A 20,703-nucleotide genomic window follows, 5' to 3' on the forward strand; every position below is an offset into this window, starting at 1 on the left:
TATTTTCTTGCTAGCCAATCATGTTTTTATTAAAGAATAATACAAGGTTATAATACAAGTTTAGGGAGCAAACAAACATCTAGATACCAATACTCTTATTTTCGTTTAAGGGAAAATTTATTCTACAAAAAAAAACTTTTTTTAAAAAAATTACTAGAAGTTTGCTTTCTAAATATCGCTTCTCCAAAAAGTATGAAAAATACTTTTATAATTCAAAAGCACTTCGAATTTTATTTGACAAATGATGTAAAAATCGCTTTAAGTTGCCAGCGTTTACGTTATCCACATACAAATTAAAATCGTGTTTATCTATTCCAAAAGCAGTCTCAAACACTCGTATATTTTCAATGTTTATGCCGTTACTATATTGATAATCTTTTATAACCTATTTTGCAATACTGAAAAATATTGACCAATTGCCCACAATGTATATGTACATACATCAGTAAGGCGTACCAACTAATCACATCCTTGGGAATAAAACACATTGCCACTTTACTTTCTTCTCATGCTATCCTGCAATCCCCTTAGAGACAACCTTGAAGTGTGACAGCAATGTTCCGATGCATTTACTGTCCACTCGAGCTACAAGCCCCTTGCAATCAAGGGCTTCTGCTACTCGTCTTATTCTGACAAGGAACGATGATCATCAAGACTTATATCAACACGAAGATCAAGTTCAACAACATTACGCTTGATGGCAGTTCGAATCCAACCATCAATAAGAGACCACTCTTACTACAGCATGAACAATGAAGACGAAACTTTTTAACATCATCAGAAGGGAGAGTACGCGATGAACAAACTTTAAAAAAAACAAGAGAGTCGCACTTATATTTCTTTTCCGCAATAAAAGACTTTGATTTATGTTCGAAGTCCAGATTAGGAACAGAAACCCATTTGTCCTTCCATCTTGTAGACAGAATGCTGGTCCTCGCGGCATACTTCGTTGGAACGAAAGAAAGAATGTGACAAAGAACTGCATCTGGCAATTCACTGATCCTATCTTCAACTCCTTCTTGAGGCCTTGAGTTCCTTTTTAGTTTCGAGTCTCCCAATTCGAATCCATTTTTACTTGTGTGTACATTTTGATGAAAAATGTAAACATTGAAACTAAAAACTCTTTAACTTACGCTCCCCTCTAAAAACTCTTTAACCTCGGCAAATTTGGATTCATAATCCTGGTTATGCAACAGTGTCAAGTGCTTTTACATCAAATTTCAATGGCCCGCTTAAAAATTCGGAAATGTCATTCACCATGTGTTCTACACTGCATAGTTTCATCGTGGGGACCCTTGCTTTAGCTAAACAGAAACTAGGCAACATGAACTCGTAATAGCTTCTGAATTTCGATTCCATAATGTCATAAATCGCTTTGAACCCCGAATGAGATTTGTGTTCGGAAAATGTAAAGCTAATGCATAACAAATGATAGAGTGCCATACAAGAATTGGGAGAATAAACCTTTGAACCCAATGAGATTGCAACTTCAGAAAAAAACACTCAAAAACTCCATGAACACAAAACTAAGCTCCAAATCCGCTTCGCATAAAAGATCAGCATCATGCTTACCGTTATAATAAACGGTGATTGCAGCAATGTAATTCACACACGATTGTAACATGAGCAAAATAGAACTCCAATGAGTCTTCATATCAGGCTTGAACTTATTACATTTCAGACCGCGAGATTCGCATAAAGCAGGAAACTCTTCTTGCCTAGCAGCAGTACGATAAGCGTTATGATCATACTCGAGCATACAAAAGCGAGAATTCTCTTCTGCAACTTCCAGGCAGAATCAATAAAATGTGCAGTCACACAAACAAAATAAATTTGATCATCGCTACTAGTACAAGAACTACAAGCACAAGAGAACATACCGGCGAAACCACAAAGTTTGGATATCAACAAGTTCTTTTCGTTGTAAAGTTTCAAACAATCGCCACTGACGAGGTTTAGGGGAAGACTGCAGCACTCAGGCCACACATATGCTTTTGTAAATATTACTCTCTGATAAAAAAAAGTGAATTTTTTTTAACCATGTAACGTAATTAGTCTCGAGGAAGACAGGGTTGGGATCTTTAAACCGGAAATCTTGCGGCCAAGAAACTTTATAGTGTGCAAGATCAGATTTTACTGCAACAGATACTTTCGAAATCTTTCAAATGGTGGTCGTATTCGACCAAAATGGTAGACTTGAATGGCTAGTGACCACAACGTAGAATTCGTCCGGTCCCTAAATACGTGATGCAAAGGTAGGATATGAAGACATGCACATTCGAATTCAGAGTAGTTTAATCAGGTTATCCGATCAAAATGGCCCAGCGTCTGCACTCTGCTACTACAAAAATAAATTGCGACAGTACATTTAATATGCTGAATCAAGTGTAAGTCTGAGAGAAGATAATATACACATCCGAGCCTAAAATTAGCAGCAGTGAAGGAAAACAAGCACCCTCCCTTCCGTCGGCTTTAAAAATGCAATGCACCCCCACCCCAATCCCGTTAGCTCCCCCAGACCGCAAAGAAAGGTGAGATCTAGCCAACTCAAAAACCTATATTACCCAAAGGGGCCACATAATCAAACACTCCTGCAGGGTACTTGAGCTTTTAAAAAGGCCTCTAGGCCTTCTTGAAGAATGAAAGAATATTTCCTTGCTTAGGATCCTTGTTTACTCCTTTTTTGTTTCCTGCTTTCCCAGTTGCATTTGTCGGAGTTCCCACTGACTTCTTAGCTGCAGGAAGCCTGGATTCACACATCCAAAATTAGAGTTCAGTCATCAGGCACAAGCTAAAACATCAGCAAGAAAGATCGATAAAAAAATTGGCACAAAATACCGTATTCCTGCCCAAGCTAGGCAATCAAATAAACCACATAAATGATTCAAATGCTTGTACAAGTATACGGGAACAAAAGTGAAGCACTGAAATTAGAAACTAAGATATACAGCATCTGATCTACAGGTTTTTCTGGTATTTTTATGGTCTACCTGATATTTGACATCCGGAACAGAATTATTCAATATTCTAGCAGTTTAAGCCTGCTACCTGGTTGCAAACTTGCAACTTCAAACACAATCACCTGTTTCTAACACGAGCCATTGATATTTGTAACATTTGTTTCAACCCACAAACTACAAAAAGAGTTGGAATTGGCAGAATTTACTGAGGTGTGAACAATACAGCATGTTCGTAATCCAACTGATCAAGAATTTGCATGATGTGAAAAAGAATAAAGCCTTAAATCAAACAAGATGAACTGTTTTTCTTGTGTTACAAGCATCCTTTATCAAGTAGGTTATAATACCCAATTAGATATCCTCTCAGATAGAAACCACCAAAGCAAATAAAAAAAGAAATTAATTTACCTGTTAACAGCACTGGGAGCTTTATTATCAGATTTCTTGATTATATCACTGTCGTCTTTCTTGATTATATCACTGCCGGCTTTCTTGATTACACCACTGTCGGCTTTCTTTGCTTCTGTCTCCTCACCCTCCCAGATTACTTCAGTCACTACAAAAATTTGATTAAAAGAACAAATTAATATACATAGTCAAAGATAAAATTACTAACAAGTCCAACTTAATTATATTTGGTTGAATAAGGGGAAGGTGTTAAATTTTAAAGCAGAAGCAGAAACAGGAGCGGCCCTGCCAACTTGCCAAGCAACATCTTGCTAATGGGACGATTTAGAAACTAAAACACGGCGTACCTTCTCTTCCTCGTTCATCAATCACCGTCTTCATAACTTTTCTTCTTTTAGGTGAACTTGAAGCAGCGTTGGTGGGTTTATCCATTTTGTTCACATTTTGTTCGGGAATAGGCTTCTCTCTAAGGATAATCCCAGCATCTATCACTTTTCTGACAACTGAAGAATCTTCTCTGGAAGGTTCATCAGATTCCCCATCAACAGATATTTCTTCCTTAACCTTGGGGTTATCTTCTACTTGCTCGTCAAAATTCAAATTGGTTCTCTCTGGAACCATAACTTTTCTGCTTTCTTGCAGATCTAGACATGATTGCCCTTTTGGATTCTCCAGTGATGCTAAATTAACTGCATCTTCCTCATCATCTGAGAAATCAAAGACAACCCTCCTTTTCCTAGTGCCTTCGCCATTGGATGATCTCTTAAAATTGACTTGTTGACCATCATCGTCACTGCTGACACCCGCTACTGCTTCTTGAGCACAAGTTTGAGGCTCTGCACTAGCTCCTGAAACGGGAAAAAGGATATATAGAGATATGTGAGCCGGATACATTCTTGAGCACAAAAACAAAGAACCTATTTGCATTTAAAATGCTTCTCAGAGAATAAATTCCCAACTTATCCATCACTTCAAGAAGGTAGAATTAAATTTTTATAAGCTGCTTAAGATAACGATAAATGGAAACCAACCAGTATGATCAGGAATGCAAGTATTATTTTTCTCTGGAGCATCCGACTTCGACTTCACAGATGCCCGGCCCCAGAAATTTGCCAATGAACCTCCAGAAGCAGAAGAGCTTTTCTCATTCTGGAGTTTCGTTTTGTTCATAGGCACAGGAGGAACTTTTTCTTTGGCTGCAGGAGGTTTGTTAGCCTGATCAAAAACTCTTGTTCCATTACTTTCAGTTTTGACATCTTTTACCACATTGGTAGCCTGTAAACCAACTTTTGGGCTAGATTGCTGTCCTTTATTCTGGACATCTCTGACCACATTGGTAGCCTGTAAATTAATTTCTGATTGCCCTATTACTGCTTTAGATTTAAGTTGCGGAGATTCAGTGCTTAATGGCACTCCATCCACATTACGCTTAACAAAGGAATTGGAAATCCCACCAAACCTGAAGAAGACAACAAAGAAGAGCATTGAAAATCAAGCGAACGAAGCTAAAATATCACATAAGCAGGTGTATAAGTAGAAATGCTTTTATATAACTAAAAAGTAATAGATCATACGTATGAACGGAACAATGACCACTGGGACGAATATATTTGACCATGCATGAGCGCGAAAGCAGAAACTCCAAAACATTAAGTAATTAACTCTTGGTATTTGTAAAGTATAAAAGCCAAATACCATCTTATAAAATTTTCTGAATTTTGAAATATCTAATGAGCTAAGAATGCAAATTTCATAATCACCCACCAGAAAAAGAAAAAAGAAAAAATCAATTGATTAAGTGCTTTCTGTTACATAACTTAAATTAGAATTAAAATACACACTTCACAAGTCAATGTTTAACTACCAATGTACTCCTACGATAATTAACAGGAGAAATTCTTCATAAACCAAAAATCAACCAAATAAATTTAAGTGGTTACAGTGACAAATCACTTTCATTTACTTTTTTTTTTTTTTTTTGTGCTGTATGGAAAAGATTCCAATGAATACAAGGCCAACTATTATGTAATCCTTACGGAGCAGAAATCAGCATCTGTTAGATTTACCAGACTTGCAAAGTTGCAATACAATAGACACACTAAACTTCATAAACTCTTGATATTTAGGGACCAATTCTATCTATTTCAAATCTCAAGGACCAAAGTGAGGAGTTATGTAAATCTCAGGGACCATTTTGGCTAAAAAGCCTACCTTTTATTTATAGGAGTAGGATAGAAATAAATATACCTGTTATCTCTCAAGCAATTCGCAACCGTAGGAGCCTGCTTAAAGAGCTCCTCTGCTTGCAAAAATTCAGCATTCCACAGTGCAGCTGGATCCTTTGGGATGCAAGCTTGCACACTATAAACCTCAACTGAGCAGTTGCCATCAAATTCTTCTTTTGCTTCTGCATATAATTTGACAGACATGAGTTCCATAATATTTCCACTTACCAGATGTATAATGATGAGACTAAATCTGAATGTTTGACAAAAAGATGATGAGACGGAGCAAGAAAAAGCATGAACAATTATCTTAGATTTCAACTAGCACACAAAATTTTTTAAAGTAAGATACAGAAACCATTGTTAAATAGCTCATGAAAGGATGATTAAACTCAAAAGAAATAATAGCATCTATTACATTCCAAATTGTGTCAACCATCACTCAAGTCCATGTATGTACAACATGTCTAATTCTATGTATGTATGCATGTCCTATTGGGAATCTAACCCTCCAAACTACTGCTCTCACTCTTTTAACATGTTCTATTGCATCTAATATAACCAGGAAGAATGCCATTGATTTAAAATCATAGTGTTCTTTTTAAAAGGAATATAATTGGATGCTCCCCTACTAGATTTTACTTGAAAATATATCAGCACAAGTAAACATACATACTAGTCTACAATTATATGTCACCTGTAAGCTTAGGCCCAGAAACAAGCCTTATATGGTAGCTTGAAGGATCGCTCTTCAACCAGCCAGCCAAAACATACACCACTTCGAACCCATTTTCATGCTTTTCAACAAACTCCTGGAGTAACCTATAAAAAACAACTTTTAATCACTTGTAAACAAGAAATGCAACCCACAAGCTTTGAGACAGTTCCTATACCTCTTTGCAGCGTTTGAAGACACCAAATAATTTCGACTCAGCCACTTGTAGGAAACCTATAACATAATTCAGCACCCAAAGTAACTAAATTTAGACCATCTTATACGAAGTTAAACGCATCTTAACTCAAATTCCAATCGAGAACTTTCTTTGTCACGAAACACACAAGTAACAGTTCGATATCCACGCTAAATTGAAAGTGGTTCCCAAGCTTATTGCATTTTTGAACCTAACCCATTAACAAATCCCTAAAAATTAATTTGTTGAAACAATTAGAAATTCACCAAAACCCTAGTAACAGCTAGCTCCAAAATCACAGAGCAATACGCAGCAAAAACACTAAATCGAACAAAAATAACAAAAATTAAACTGAAAATTTGATGGGTCTTGCCAAAATTACAGAAATAATATAGTAACTGTAAAATTCGAAAAAATAAAACGAAAATCGAGAGATTGAGAGAGAGAGAGAGAGGGATTGGTACCACTTGAAGTTGATCGGAGACAAGGGTTTCGATGTCTTGGATGATTCCTAGGGTTTCGGTTTGGGCCATTTTTTGTAAAAGGGTAAATTTTGGGTCGCCGATTTTTTCTTAGAATAACAGTAAAAGGCGTGAAAGTGAAAGATTAGATCTTTCAATGAGTTTCCCTCCCAAGCCTCGCTTCTTTTCCCGCCATATTCTCTGCGTTTTGCCCTTTATTCATTGGTTACAACTTACAAGTGAAATATATGTAGGGATTCACATCAGCACGTGCCCTGCAAATAGTCACGTGATCATTTGGGAAGAAGGCTTTTTGTGGTGGTTTGTGATACCATAAGCATTTATCTCATCTACACTTCTTTTGTGTCATCAAAGTTTTCCATACACCCCCTTTCCTTTTTTTATTTTTTTATTTTTTAAAAAAATTACATCAAATTCATAAAAACAAAGGGATGGACTTGAACTTAGGGTGCAAGAGAGCATGGTCGGCCTCTATTAGTCTACGCTTTATTACAGGTAGTCATTCTTTCGGTTTTTTTAGTTTTTTCAATGGTACTTGAATCTTAAGTTATGGTCATGTCTCGCTTTCCAGTATAGTGATCGGTTTCGTGTTTCCTGTCGGATTACATAAGTTCCAGGCTTAAGTTATCTTCATACCAAACTTAAGCACCTATAACTACTATGGTTTATAGTCAATAGTTCATAACCAACTTTTCTCGCCGAGTTTTATAAAGATTTAAGAGGGAATAGGGAGTAAGGGGGACCTTCGGTTCATTAGAAAATTAACCCTCTTCCTTCTCCTGCGAAACCCTAAGAAAATAACTGGCGTAAAGCACACTACCCTAACAACTTAAGTAAGCTCAAGTCCACCTCATTCTTGTCTTTAATTTTAGAAATATGAAGGGAAGATGGTCCGAACGCAAGACTTCTAGCACGCATTTAAATGTCAGTTAAGCACCTAAGCCTCTTGCTCAATTCATGCAAATAAGTAGTCAAAGATATTATTATTTTTCTGTAGCAATTACACCTTTAATATAATGATGACTAATTTATTTTCTTGATATCGGAATAGGTCTTAATTTCAAATCATCCTTTCTCATTGTAAGAGTATAGAGTTACTATGATAAATGGGGTCAAGGAACAACTCCGAACAACTCATGTTATTGCTGTGTAAGAATGCTCTAATGGTAAATCGTTGAGTTCACATTTATGGGCAAGAATCCCTTGTCCCCCAAAAAGGTTTAGAGAATGCATATTATATCTTGAATTATAATATTCTCCTTAAAACAAACTTAAAAAAAAAAAAAAACCACTAGAATATAAGTTCAAGTAACACTTCTTTTGTTTTTGTCACAAGGAATCGAATAATGAAATTCTAATTCATTACCCCCCCCCCTTTACAAAGGCGGATATGGGTCAGCTGACTTCTCAAACTCAGAAATTTCTACGGAAGAACTGGATGCTATTCTTTGAAAATCTAAGAGCATCTCCAAAGGAGATGTCAAAATGTACACATCAGCTATAACAGTAAAAAAAGACCACATTAATATTCACCAACCGAAGTGCCAAATCCAATGTGGCGATGACATGGATTGGCAACAAAAGAGGTTGTTGTCAAATTTAACATCAACTTCAAATATTTTTTTATTAATTATTAAATGTATTTTATTAATTTTAATCAGTTTAATCATTTATTATAATTAATGTTGAGTTGACTTATGCAATTATCTTACTTTTTTCTTCTTTTTAATCAAGGAAGGTAAACAGATTACTGATTACACTTTAAATGTCCTTTATTAAATTTTAATTAGTCTAATAATTTATTTTATAAAATAAAAAAAAATATTTAATTTGACGTATCGGTTGGAGAACAAAATTTTAAAAGATGTCAAAATACCACATAAGTTGTCAAAATTTGACATCTCCTTTGGAGATGGTCTAAGATGCCCTTGAAAGTTGTCCTCACTGTTCAACATATTACCTCAAAGGATACTGGGCAAGGTAGCTGCTAGTCTCATGCCTTTGTATGCTTGCTATAGGCATCTTTCGATCGACATGCTTTATCAAAAGCTGTTGACATCAGTCGACATACTCGTTTGAAAGCTGTTGGCATATGCCGACAGACATGCAATATAACTTGACAAATGACCTCAAGCTTACCAAGACTTGATGAAATGTCAATTTTCATATTATACGATTCAAAAAATTTTGTGCGCTACAAACACTATTCTTATTGAAGCCTCCAATAATATTTCTTAGATCCGCCACTATTCTCTCACTACATGGGCTAACAAGGCGGTAGTTTCAGGTATTCCCTTGCCTTGCAAAGAAAATGTTTCAGTTAAAAACTTAGTATGGCAATGGATCTATATATTAGGGTAGAACAACCTAGAGCTATCTTGCTCAGTCACACAACCATGCCTCGAACGACATAATGAAACTAGTCATAGCTAGTAAACTCACAACTGCATATCAGAGATGAACCTAATTCATGTGAAAGGAGCTGCAAATCTAATGTTATGTAATATAATCCGATTCTGAAAAACCCTCGGAAACTTTTGAGCTTCTTTCCATATCTCGGCATTCCAATGTCTAGCTCTAGTACAGAGTACCATGTTATCCAAAACCTCACCGTGCTTCAGAAAGTAGTCTTGCCACTTTACAGTTGTGATCCTTTCTTTGTAAGTAAAATGTCTTAAGTTCAAATCTTTTAGATGATAAGTTAAATACTAATTTAGAGGTCTTAAGTTCGATTATGGATACAGGCGAATTTGAACCACATTATTACTAGCTCATTGTCACCACCACCTCTCACACCATTACCATTACATGCCCCACCATCAATGCTGCTACTAACACACTCAAAACCACCGTTATTCCTGCCACCAATGTCCCACTAATACCCTCATAATCTCCGGCTTTGTCACCACCGCGGTCACCTCAATAGCCTACACCACCATTGTCATTACCAGCCCCACCACCAATGCTGCCACCAACTCCCTCAAAACCACTGCAATTGACGCCATCTCCACCCCACCACTGGTCCACTACCACCACCATTGCCCTCTATGTAACCCGCCATCACACCCAACCACTCCCGCCGCCACCATATCACCTTAACAATGAGCCCCGTCACCATCTTCACCACTAGCGTTGCCATTACAACTGCCATGCATACCATTGTCACTGCCACCACTTCCTACCATCATTGTGCCCTCCACCATCATAAATGCTAGTCAATACTTTTTTTCACTAAAGTGCTTTATCACTCACATTACTTTATATCAAATACAATAACACTGCTTTATCACTCACATTACTTTATATCCCTATTCAAAGTGATACAAAAGACTAGTACGGTGAGTTTGTTTTACGCTCGTCCTCCTGCTCCTCGTCTGGTAAATTTTGAATCCGACTGTCTATTTCTTCGATTTTGTTTTGCGAATAGTGAAATTATCACTTGCTTTTGATCGATTTCGTTGTTTTGGGTTCAACGGTTCAAAATCTCTGAAAATTTTGAATTTTTCGCACAAAGATTGTAATTTTTTGTGGATAATTTTAGTTTTCTTGAATTTTATGGTTTTGTGTTCATATCCTCTCTCGATTTTGGATGGCTAACTTAGCATTAAAGTTCTATTTGGATGGGTAAGATTGTATGAAAAAGATTAGCTGGTTTGGGTTGAACATAATCTGTGTCTTTGCCTGAAGCTTACTTCTTTTGATCCAGTTCTACAGTGCAACACCGAAATATATTCCACCATGGGTTCTTCATCAAGCTCCACCCCGACACGTCCAATCAACGATCTGCTCTCAAATATACACAATCTTATGCCTATGAAGTTGAAGGAAGATTCCAACTTTGATGTCTGGGAATATCAGATGACCGCCATACTCGGAGCTTACGATCTCATGGGTTACGTCAATGGCTCGCTCTTACAGTCCGACATGTTTTAGATTGCAGACGAGGCAATATGGCTCAGGGAGGATCAAGCAGTGATGGCGGCGATCAATTCTACACTCTCGCCTTGGGCACTCGAGCAGGTCTGCTACTGCACTACATCCCGGCTACTATGGATTGAACTGCATGGTTTGAGTTTTTCAAACTAATTATAGTTGGAAGGAAAATCTTCATGGTTTGTTTCAAGTGCATTTGCTTCGTTTTTCCTTTCCCTTTTCTTTTGATGCAAGCGATATTCTAGTTGCTACTTCTTATGTACACCGGACTGCGGAGTAGTGATTATTTCATAAATAATCTGATGGCACGAATATCACAAATAGGTTTTAGACTCCTTGGAGTGCTAATGTCCTGTAATTACAACGTTTACACTTCTCTTAGTCTTTAAATATTTCCATTTCCATTGTCCATTACAAGTTCGATTACACGTTTGACTTACAAATGAGCGAGTGAAGGTTGTGTAAAGATGTAAACTTCGTCGTATCCCTTCCTGCGGTCACAAAGCAAAGCATAGGCAACCAAGTTAATAAATTCATGCACAGATCCAAAATACAGGTGCAGTTTGAAGAGCACTTTTTGGCTTACCCAGCCTTCCCACAGAAAGTCGGACTGTAATTGTAGATGAGATTGTCAAGGACCTGCCCAACAGGTGGTCTGTTTAATGACTTCCTTGCCTCGCTGCATCACAAATTCACGATTGGCATAAGTTTAGGGTCCGATACCATTCCAGTTGAATAAACTTGGGGGAGTTTTAAAGTTCTAGATGCATAATAAACAAATAATGTGGTTATCCGAAGATTCTGAACCTTAAATTTTCCTTTTTTTTTTGAGAACTTTAACGAAAAGCTCCCGGTACTGTTCACTTTAACGAAAAACCATATTTTTACACTAAAAAGTCAATCCTGGTACTATTCACTTTATCCTTTATTTTGTCCTTATCATTAAAACTCAAAGTTTTCAAGCCCTTTTCATTAGTTTTTTTTTTTTTTTTTTCTACTCATGCCCTCCCGAATAGAGTGCCACTTGACATTCCAGACAACGTTCCGAAATGCAACGGTTCACTTAGAACTAAAAGACAGATACAGAAGGATAAAAGCATAAACCCTAACCTGACCAAGAAGTTTGCGACGTGCTGGGTCACTTGAATAGCATCCTCTGAGTGCGGAATCATTGGTAATCCCCATTCAAAAGCATTTTTCTGCAACTCAATTAGTTAGTCTTCTAAAACTTGAAACAGATCCGTTGGAATAATCTATTAAGTCCAGATATCCTCAAAAGTATTTAATATTTTAGATGCAAACTTTAGTCTTTTGATTTTCATAAACAGCAATAATTATTGAAAATCTTCTTTTATGCATTGTTGATCACACCAATCAATCAATTTCTGCTTTGGTCTCAAAGACTACAAATATAGCAATATTGCAAATGTCTCAAGTGGAAATAGTTAATGTTTTTGTGCAATCTTTCATGCAAAGATGGTAAGAAAAGCAAAATTTGATAATTCTACAATAATAGCTTCTCCATCTCAAGGTTGTGAATGCATCTTACTAAAGATCCTTGCAGACACCTATTCAAATAAAAGGCGCCTCGAGATGATTCCATATTTAAACGCTGTTATTGTGCTGTTGCTTATATTGCTAAATTTAGAGTAGTAATAAAGATGACGAAAAAAATATTATGGTAATACCTCTGGATGCCATTGGAAGGCGGTCACAGGATAGTTGTATGCGTGTGCTGTGGACACATATACCTGGTAATAGTGTTACTGCAACAGTTAGAATCTTAAGGGGAATAAAATAAATCCAGAGAGATTGCGAGAGAGTGAAATGTACATAACCAAACAAGATAATTACATTCGGTACCTTATTATCTTCATCAGTACAAGTTGTCAAGATCTTAAAAAAACTTGACAGATTCTCGTTCTCGATAAGCCTCTCTGGTGAAATACCATACTGTTGCATTGAATCATTAAAAACTTGGTTAGGAAACCAATACCATGCTTGGTAAGCATAAGAATAACCATATGGATAAGAGTAGCAGAAAAACCAAAATGCATTAGTACAAGAAGCATAAATCAAACAGTAAACAGAAAGAATGAAACTCATAATACAAGATATATTCTCAAAACCGACATTTGTCTCACCAATCTTGTTAATGATTGGACAAACTCAGAATCGTAATGAAACACTATTGAAACTTTCTCAACCAAAGCTCATGATATATGTTTCGAAGTGGGTTGCCTTGGGAAAGTAAACAGACCGAGCAAGTATAAGATTTGACCAAGTAAATGGTTTTGGATTTGATTATTCAGGATCATTACATGCGTGATTATAAGCATAAATGCTATCTTTGATAACTACGTCTAACTTCAATGGATGAGCCTTTAGATTAGAACTCACTTTATGGTTTTGCATTACAAGACAATCTGTACTCAACTTCCTAAGCAAGTCTGGAGGAAATCTGCAAAAAAATTTAAATTAGTGGCTGAAGAAATTAAATCACCCTGGATTTACAGTAACGTGAAAAAACTTTCATACTAACTCATAGAACAACAACCATCCTCCGCTTAATTATTAGAACAGTGGTAAAAAAAGATCAGACAAAGATGACGGATACAAATACATGTCTAGCATGCTCTATTGACCTCTACTCTGCTTAATCCTATTGATTAGGGTGAAGTACATAAATTTCTCGCGTTTCAATCCCATTTAAGGCAAAAATCTTTGATAAGCATGCTTTTGCAGGGAAGCTACCTCAAATGATGGTTGAACTTTTCATATAAGAATCAAACAAAAAATTAAAGAAGACAGATTAGAAGGCCCACCATAAGTTTAAGGTAACTTCTAGAGGTGAACAAACAATTAACACACTTCTGTTATAGCCATATATCAATAGGGTTCCATGAATTCACATACTCAGTGTCCTCACAGTTTATTTTGACAAAGGATCTAAGATCAGTCATAAATGCAAAACATGTTTGAGGAAAAAATATTCAAAATAAAATTCTTTGGCATAACAATAGGACAATGACGTCTAAACTGAGTCAGGAAAACCTCATTCCAAGATTTATACCTTTGAAATACGGTTCCTTCAATAATGGTGTTCTCGGTAAATTGTAAAGTTGACGCCACATCTACTGCACTGAATGACTCAAGAATTTTCTTGTTCTAGAAGAAAGAAAGAGAGTTGTGTAAATCTTAAAATCGAGACAAATATATTAAGAGGAGTTGATGAAGCATCAATAAGGATAAAAAATTCAAGTTAAAAGCAGAGGATCACTAACTGACATTACTAAGGTGATTCAGATTGAAAGGACTACTGTGACAATTCTAATAAAAGAAACTGAACTATTATTCCATAATTTCAATATTGAATGTGTTGTAAAGTTATCCGCAAGCTCATTAAATGGTATTTTTCTAGTAGTCTCAAGTTGAATGCCAACTAAAGAAACCAAGAAAGGCCATTCGCAAAAGAAGGACCATGACACGTGGCCAAATAGTTTAGAATTGCATAACCAGACATCCTGGTTTTATCTCTTTTAGCAATTGATAATTTAAAGCACCACTGGAACTTACAAAATTGACTGCTTTGATGATTTAAAGTGGCTAATTACACATTTATGCATTAAAAAAGGTGAAAGATGTGCAGTTTGAATGACAAGACTGAATTCTTAAGGAAAAACAGTGAATTTTGAGAAGGATAGTTTACCTTGCTGATGATCATTGTTAGAAGTTCAAAACCTAAGCAGATGGCGTATAATGGGAAATGATCTCCAGCGTCATTCTTCTCTATAATTTTCTGTAGAAAACAGATACGAGCATAGCTAATAAGTAATAAACATGGAATGTAATATTGAAGAATTTTGTCAGAAAAGCACTGAAACTATCCTAAGAGATTACAATTTATGTGAATTCTTTATGACGCAGGAGAGCCTTGAAGCATTTGATGTTAGCCAGCCATGACACAGTGACATGGTTGCAATGCAGAAACTCGAACTCTGACCTCTAAAAACCCTATGTAGCTGTTATGTCGACCACTCTATTTAACCAGTATCTATCAAAATTTTCTTTTGCCTAGTGCTTGCTGGAGTACGGAGGATGATCCTTCATGCTAATGATCATGGGGAATGAGATGATATTGGACTTGGTATGATTTCAATTTCAACCTCTAAAATCCTATTAAGAATTATGATACTTATGCTGCCAAGCCTCGCCCATACAAAACCGATCTAGCTACAATTTAGATCAAATCCATTTTGCAGTCGGAATAATTTTCATGATACCTATACAATCTTCTGTTTGTTTAGCAGAAAACTGGCCCCAGAATATATGGAAGAATAGATATAATTGTTCTGCCTGGTAAGCCAGGACTATAGTGCTAGTGTACATCATGCACTGGTTATAATATCAAGCACTAAATTACCTGAAATATTCTCTCAACAACATCATAGTACAACCCACGTTTAGCCCATCCTCCGGTGAAAAGCACGCCATTAACGAGATCGAGCTTCTGCAATGCAGCATTTATAGTGAGCAACATAACAAAATCACTGGGAGAGGACAGTATAGTTTACCTCATAGCGCTTACGCCTCATGGTAAACAAACGGTTGCAATACTAATGTACGTACACACACACATATCGAACAAAATTTTTATAAATGCGCAGCCTTTTACTGGGAAAGAGGGGAAAAACAATGAGTAATCACAGACCAACTTCAACTTTTGATTGTTTGCCCAAAAGACAAACGAAAGCAGAAAGCTTTCGATTAGAAAGGCGAATACAAATACTGGGTCGTTTCTATAACTGGTTTCTCCAGCTAACAAAAGAACCTATACAAAAGCACTTCTCGAAAAAGCAGTTTTAACTGAACGCATAACGTGCATCTTTGAAAAGCAGTATTAACGTAAGAACACAGAAGCAACTTCTCCATAAAGCTCAATTTCTTCTCGACCAATAACATAACAGATAAAATCAAATTTTCAAATTTAAACTTCTATCGTGGTCACCTGGAAAAGAATATCACGCGGCTCGTTATAGATGAGAGGAATAACACGAGCCCCAGCCGATTCGACGAACTTGACATATGAAGCTGCGATATACGACGCCGTGGAGGCGTTGCTGAGCCGGCCGGAGGCGCCGTCTCCGGGGTGGCTCAGGATGCCGATCACGGGCCGGTAATTGAGCTTGGGGTCGGGCGCCGCACATTTGGTCGAGGACGAGTCGGATGTTCCGAGTTGACTTGGTAAGACAATCGTAGACTGGGCTTTGGCCAAGCTCAGCTCCTTGGACAGGGAAATTAGGAAAGGAATCCAGAGGTAGCTCCACATCTCTGCGGGTGTCGTCTTTGGGGACGCTGCGGCGGACTGAGCGTCGGAGGATGAGGAGGCGGAATCGGAGGGGTCGGGTGTTGGGGTGGACGTAGAATTAGTGAGGAAGTTGGAGGGCATGTTGGGAAAGAGGAAATGGGGACCGACGAGTTGGATTTGGCATGGAGGAAGAGGAGGAGGGGAGGAATGGTGTGCCTAGGACGCGTTTGTTGAAATGCGTGTGTTGTTTGTTGCGTGCGGCTGAGCTCACGGTGTTTTCGTACGGCGGGCAATTTGGAAAAGAGGAAGAGGAGCACGGTGGTGATATGACTATTGAGTGTTGAGAGGTGATGGTCACGTGGAAAGAAGCCAACAAAAACGTTGAGTCAGAAAATAGTCAGATTTATTAATTATGTGTCAGATAGGAGACAGATTCCACAAATTTGCAATGTGATTGAAAACATGGTTTATTAATTGGAGGCAGATTGTCTGCCGTCTTGGATGTCATTTTCATTATTTTTTATTTGTACGATCACAGTTAAATTACGTTAATATTTTATATTATTATTATTTTTTATCTTATTATCTTTATAAAAAAAAATATATAAAATGTTGACTTGGCTACATAAAATAAGAGAGGATGGGAAGGGATGACAGACAATCTGCCTCCTTATTAATTATGTGATTGGACTACGATATTTTTTGAGAACTTTTTTTACTTGTTTTAAACTTGTTACATCTTTTAGTTGTTAATTTCGTTTAATTTATTTAATTTGATGATCACAAATAAAAAAATATGTGAGAAATAAAAAAGAATGTGTGCAAATCACTTCTTTATTTTATTTTAAAGTTAAAATTAATATAAATTATATAGAGAATATCAACTCGAGTACATAAGAATAATGCCTTCATTTTAGTTAATACATATGGTTAAACAGGCACCTTTAACAAGAGGGATTCCATTTTTGTAAAAAAATGGGAACACCTTCTTGACCATTGGATTGACCTTAATGAAATTGTGTGGTTGAGATTAAATCACATGCCACACAATTTAATTAAAGTCAAATTCAACGTTCAAGAGAGTGTTCCTAATTTTTTAGAAAAATAAAGATCCCTCTTATTAAAGGATTTCTATGGTTAAAATAAACTCAAGTTTGCAATGAACGCGGCATACTTAATCTTTCTCTAAAAACATATCACTTTTTATCAAAATATGAGCGTGCACTAGATCATTCCCTAATCATTATTTTTGTTTAGGAGTGTGAACAATTCAGTTCGATTTGTTTCCTCCTAACTTGAAAACTACATGTTACATATGCTCAGTCCGGTTTCGGTTTTGTTCAAAGTTTCCGCGTAAGCAAATTAAGATACAAGTATTTACAACAATAAATCCATCAAGCACATACCTCTATTTGAACTTTAAACTTGGAAACAAAGGAAGTTGTTATGTGCTACATGTGCATGAGGCTCATGTAAGTTTTGTCAATAGTAGAAAAAAATAAATTTGTTTAATAATTTAATCTCCACCCGTACCAAACCGTTCAACATTACTTTAGATTTTTATTTTTTTTAAATAAGTTTTGTCAAAATCAAACCAATATGAATCCCAATTGCATTCTAATTGGTTTTATTATAATTTTGAGGTGAAACCGTTCCAATCTGAATCGCGCCAACCCCTAATAAGATTGCTAGTTTAATATAATGAACTTAAACATGGAAAATAATATAACTATACGCAATTATAAATTCAAAGAATATAACATAAATATTGTAAAACTAACTATTGCGAGGGAGAATAGAGTAAAATACTATTTACAACAATTAGGCAATTATAAATTCATTATTTTCTTTATTGACGAGAACACCTAATGTAGTATGTCTTTTGGCAACCGGCCAAATATAAACAACAAAATCCTTGCATATTAAAAAAACAGGAATCGCATCATTTTAATCACAGCACGAGGTATAATTTATGTAAAGTGTAACGTCACTGCATCAGTGTATTAAATATATTCAAGATTTTCCATACTGCAATTTTATAAGTTCACTCCGACAAAAAAAAAATGCAGAATTTCAGAGTATTACAAGCTTTTTAGAGGGTATAGTCAAGGCGTGTCGTTTTTGTCAAAATATGTACACAAAATAACTAGTTCGCAAAGTGTAAGATATATCTGTTTCGTAGCTGCCGATTATAAAATATAAACCACGTGAAAAGCAGTTTATTAATAAAATTGGCCAAATAACTTTTATGTTTAGGGTTTATGAGCTGCCTAAGTTTGACCAGCTAACACACACTCAATATTTAGCTTATAAATTGAACCACGGATTCTAATTACTCACAACTCATAAGTGGCTATTAAGCTTTGGTTTATTGAGCAGATTAAGCTGTTAAACATACACAAATTTCTTCTTTTTGGTCATATCATGGCTCTAGTTAATAGCTTCTTGCCAAAAACCATGCTCCAAATGCCCATCGATTCCAAGCCCTACAGCCTGTTGATTAATAAGAGTGTGATAATGTGAGCTAAACTTCCTCTCCTATATATACTCATTCTCATTTTTCAATCTTTAATTATGTACATATTAATGTTGCATTAAGTTAATTTTAATTGTTTATTTATTAATTCTTTGGTTGATCAGAAGATGTGCTGCAGCGTCTAGACGACAGATCAGTAGAGGGAAACCTCCGCAAATCAACCGGGTAAGCAGAAGAAGTAACAGGAGCTTGAGAAGTGATCAGGTCAGCCTCAGCAACAGTTTGAGTGGAGAAGATGGGAAAACAAACGGAGGAAATGTTGTTGCTGATGAAGTTAACAATACAACCAACACTGCTGATGCCACTGATTAATTAATAATGCAGGACCATTAGTTTGTTAATTAATCCAGCTACGTCGATTAATCCCTGTAGTTGTCATATGGTGGCTCGTTGTCTAGCAAACCATGGCTGAATGTGATTCGTTAGCAGCTTAATTATATATGTACTTGATCATAATTTCTTCTTGAACAAATAATTATCATTTTAATTCGTTAACCGAAAAAACTTTGCTTCTTCTTATAACATATATGGTAGAATATGATTTAATTACACGATCTTATACCATGTCAAACCATGTTAACATCAAATCGCAAACAAATTTGGCAACTGACGAGGCCAAAGTATGTATGGTTAGGGAATATTTGAGGGGACTAGAGAAGGAGATAATGGAAAAATAAGGAAAAAGACATTTGCACGTTTGGTTTCGAAATAACAAATTAAATTGTTTTAGTAAAAGAAAAATAATTAGATTTTAACAAATGACGTTTTTATAAAATTAATTTTAACATTATGTTTTAATTCTCTCTCCTTCACATATATCAATTAAAAAACAAAATTTAAGGCTCCTGACAGTCACATTAACACATGGCACCCTTGTTCATAAACGTTTCTAACTGAGGCAGACAAAATTCAAATAAAATATCTTGAGTGCGTAGAAGATAAATGCTCATAAGTTCATAACCATCAATTAATTTAGGGCAAAACAAGATGCTATTCATTCTATACTCTGTAAAGAGCGTCTAACATAATATTATTCCATCCAGTTTGCAATGAGAATAAGAAATAAACAACGAGCAACATGCATGTCATAATCAGTATTAATGTATATATATAGTCCCCTTTATGTTTTATTCTTCCCACTAACTAGTGCTAGCTTGAATTCCTTTTGGCTTATTAATTAGTTTATACTGCTGCAGAAATCTTAACCATCCAACTTGAATCATGAGAAACGCTTACATGTTCTTTACTTCTGGAAAGGAGGAAGATATATGAATTTCATAACATCCCACGTGAACCATGCATTCCTTTGGATGTTAAATATCCACAAAACAAAGAAAAACAAACCAACCGAAAGGGAGAGTACTAATATGTTTATAACTTTTTCAATAAAGAGCCTTAGATGCGATTTCAGAAATTGAAAACAAATAATAAGCAAGAAAACCACCTCTAGATTTTGATAGAAAATTTAATATTTATTATTATGATATTATATTTGCAATTGAATTGAAATTAAAAGAGTGTTTCTCGGCGGAGATACGTGTCTGTCCAAGCATAAATTCAAGAAACTTTTGACTTTTCAAAGTAATCACATTCATTTCAAAGAGCATCTCAACTTTTATAAATGGTCATTTTGAACAATTGTTAAAAGAAGAAGGTTCTATCTTTCCCAAATTTGATATGTGAGTTTTTACATTAATCAAGTTTATAGTTTAAGTGAGTTCAACACAATCTTAGTTCAATAAAATCTTATGATTTGGCATGCTACTATCAGATAGTGCGGTCATTTGTACTAGGAGACAACAACCAATTTAGTGGGGCGTAAATTTGGCTACATACCACGTTTTTGTCTCCACCAATCTTTAGATGTTTCTATCCTAATTTTCATATTCATTTGTATCGTGCTTCATGATTATTTTCAAATTGTGCATGATTTAATATAG

At 35.9% G+C, this 20,703-nt stretch overlaps 3 protein-coding genes and 1 long non-coding RNA gene across 4 annotated transcripts; 2 read left to right on the plus strand and 2 right to left on the minus strand.

Moving 5' to 3' along the window:
* Positions 1-1,450: 1,450 nt before the first annotated feature.
* Positions 1,451-7,180, minus strand: LOC126589961 (uncharacterized). The gene is made up of 8 exons (XM_050255417.1): positions 6,969-7,180; positions 6,487-6,542; positions 6,291-6,415; positions 5,616-5,775; positions 4,400-4,827; positions 3,716-4,216; positions 3,369-3,516; positions 1,451-2,746 (listed from the first exon to the last, which is right to left on the minus strand). Exons 1-8 carry the CDS (start codon positions 7,035-7,037, stop codon positions 2,623-2,625), a joined length of 1,611 nt encoding a protein of 536 aa, XP_050111374.1. The 5' UTR covers positions 7,038-7,180; the 3' UTR covers positions 1,451-2,622.
* Positions 7,181-10,241: 3,061 nt separating this feature from the next.
* On the plus strand, positions 10,242-11,330 carry LOC126589987 (uncharacterized). The gene is made up of 2 exons (XR_007612011.1): positions 10,242-10,363; positions 10,693-11,330. It is a non-coding gene; the product is annotated as an uncharacterized LOC126589987 (long non-coding RNA).
* Positions 11,190-16,644, minus strand: LOC126589975 (gamma-glutamyl hydrolase 2-like). Its single transcript, XM_050255439.1, has 10 exons — positions 15,928-16,644; positions 15,343-15,429; positions 14,629-14,718; positions 13,993-14,087; positions 13,320-13,380; positions 12,783-12,872; positions 12,608-12,670; positions 12,030-12,118; positions 11,506-11,598; positions 11,190-11,410 (listed from the first exon to the last, which is right to left on the minus strand). The coding sequence occupies exons 1-10, from the start codon at positions 16,366-16,368 to the stop codon at positions 11,356-11,358; spliced, it is 1,164 nt and encodes a 387-aa protein (XP_050111396.1). The 5' UTR covers positions 16,369-16,644; the 3' UTR covers positions 11,190-11,355.
* A 1,917-nt stretch (positions 16,645-18,561) lies between these two features.
* On the plus strand, positions 18,562-19,250 carry LOC126589985 (uncharacterized). Its single transcript, XM_050255454.1, has 2 exons — positions 18,562-18,746; positions 18,868-19,250. The coding sequence occupies exons 1-2, from the start codon at positions 18,652-18,654 to the stop codon at positions 19,073-19,075; spliced, it is 303 nt and encodes a 100-aa protein (XP_050111411.1). The 5' UTR covers positions 18,562-18,651; the 3' UTR covers positions 19,076-19,250.
* The last annotated feature ends 1,453 nt before the right edge of the window (positions 19,251-20,703 follow it).

The sequence above is a fragment of the Malus sylvestris genome, chromosome 11 (assembly GCF_916048215.2).
Source record: "Malus sylvestris chromosome 11, drMalSylv7.2, whole genome shotgun sequence".
In the NCBI taxonomy this organism is placed as follows: Eukaryota; Viridiplantae; Streptophyta; class Magnoliopsida; order Rosales; family Rosaceae; genus Malus; species Malus sylvestris.

Excerpts from the sequence above, each read along its gene's own strand:
- LOC126589961 (XM_050255417.1), bottom strand. The coding sequence starts at position 7,037 with ATGGCCCAAACCGAAACCCTAGGAATCATCCAAGACATCGAAACCCTT. Across the intron at positions 4,828-5,615 it reads AATTGCTTGAGAGATAACAG|GTTTGGTGGGATTTCCAATT; the intron begins GTATATTTATTT and ends TGTCTTCTTCAG. Across the intron at positions 3,517-3,715 it reads TGATGAACGAGGAAGAGAAG|TGACTGAAGTAATCTGGGAG; the intron begins GTACGCCGTGTT and ends AAATTTTTGTAG.
- LOC126589975 (XM_050255439.1), bottom strand. The coding sequence starts at position 16,368 with ATGCCCTCCAACTTCCTCACTAATTCTACGTCCACCCCAACACCCGAC. Across the intron at positions 14,719-15,342 it reads TTGTTGAGAGAATATTTCAG|AAAATTATAGAGAAGAATGA; the intron begins GTAATTTAGTGC and ends TGTTTTCTACAG. Across the intron at positions 12,873-13,319 it reads TTGTAATGCAAAACCATAAA|TATGGTATTTCACCAGAGAG; the intron begins GTGAGTTCTAAT and ends TCAATGCAACAG.
- LOC126589985 (XM_050255454.1), top strand. The coding sequence starts at position 18,652 with ATGGCTCTAGTTAATAGCTTCTTGCCAAAAACCATGCTCCAAATGCCC. Across the intron at positions 18,747-18,867 it reads ATTAATAAGAGTGTGATAAT|AAGATGTGCTGCAGCGTCTA; the intron begins GTGAGCTAAACT and ends TTGGTTGATCAG.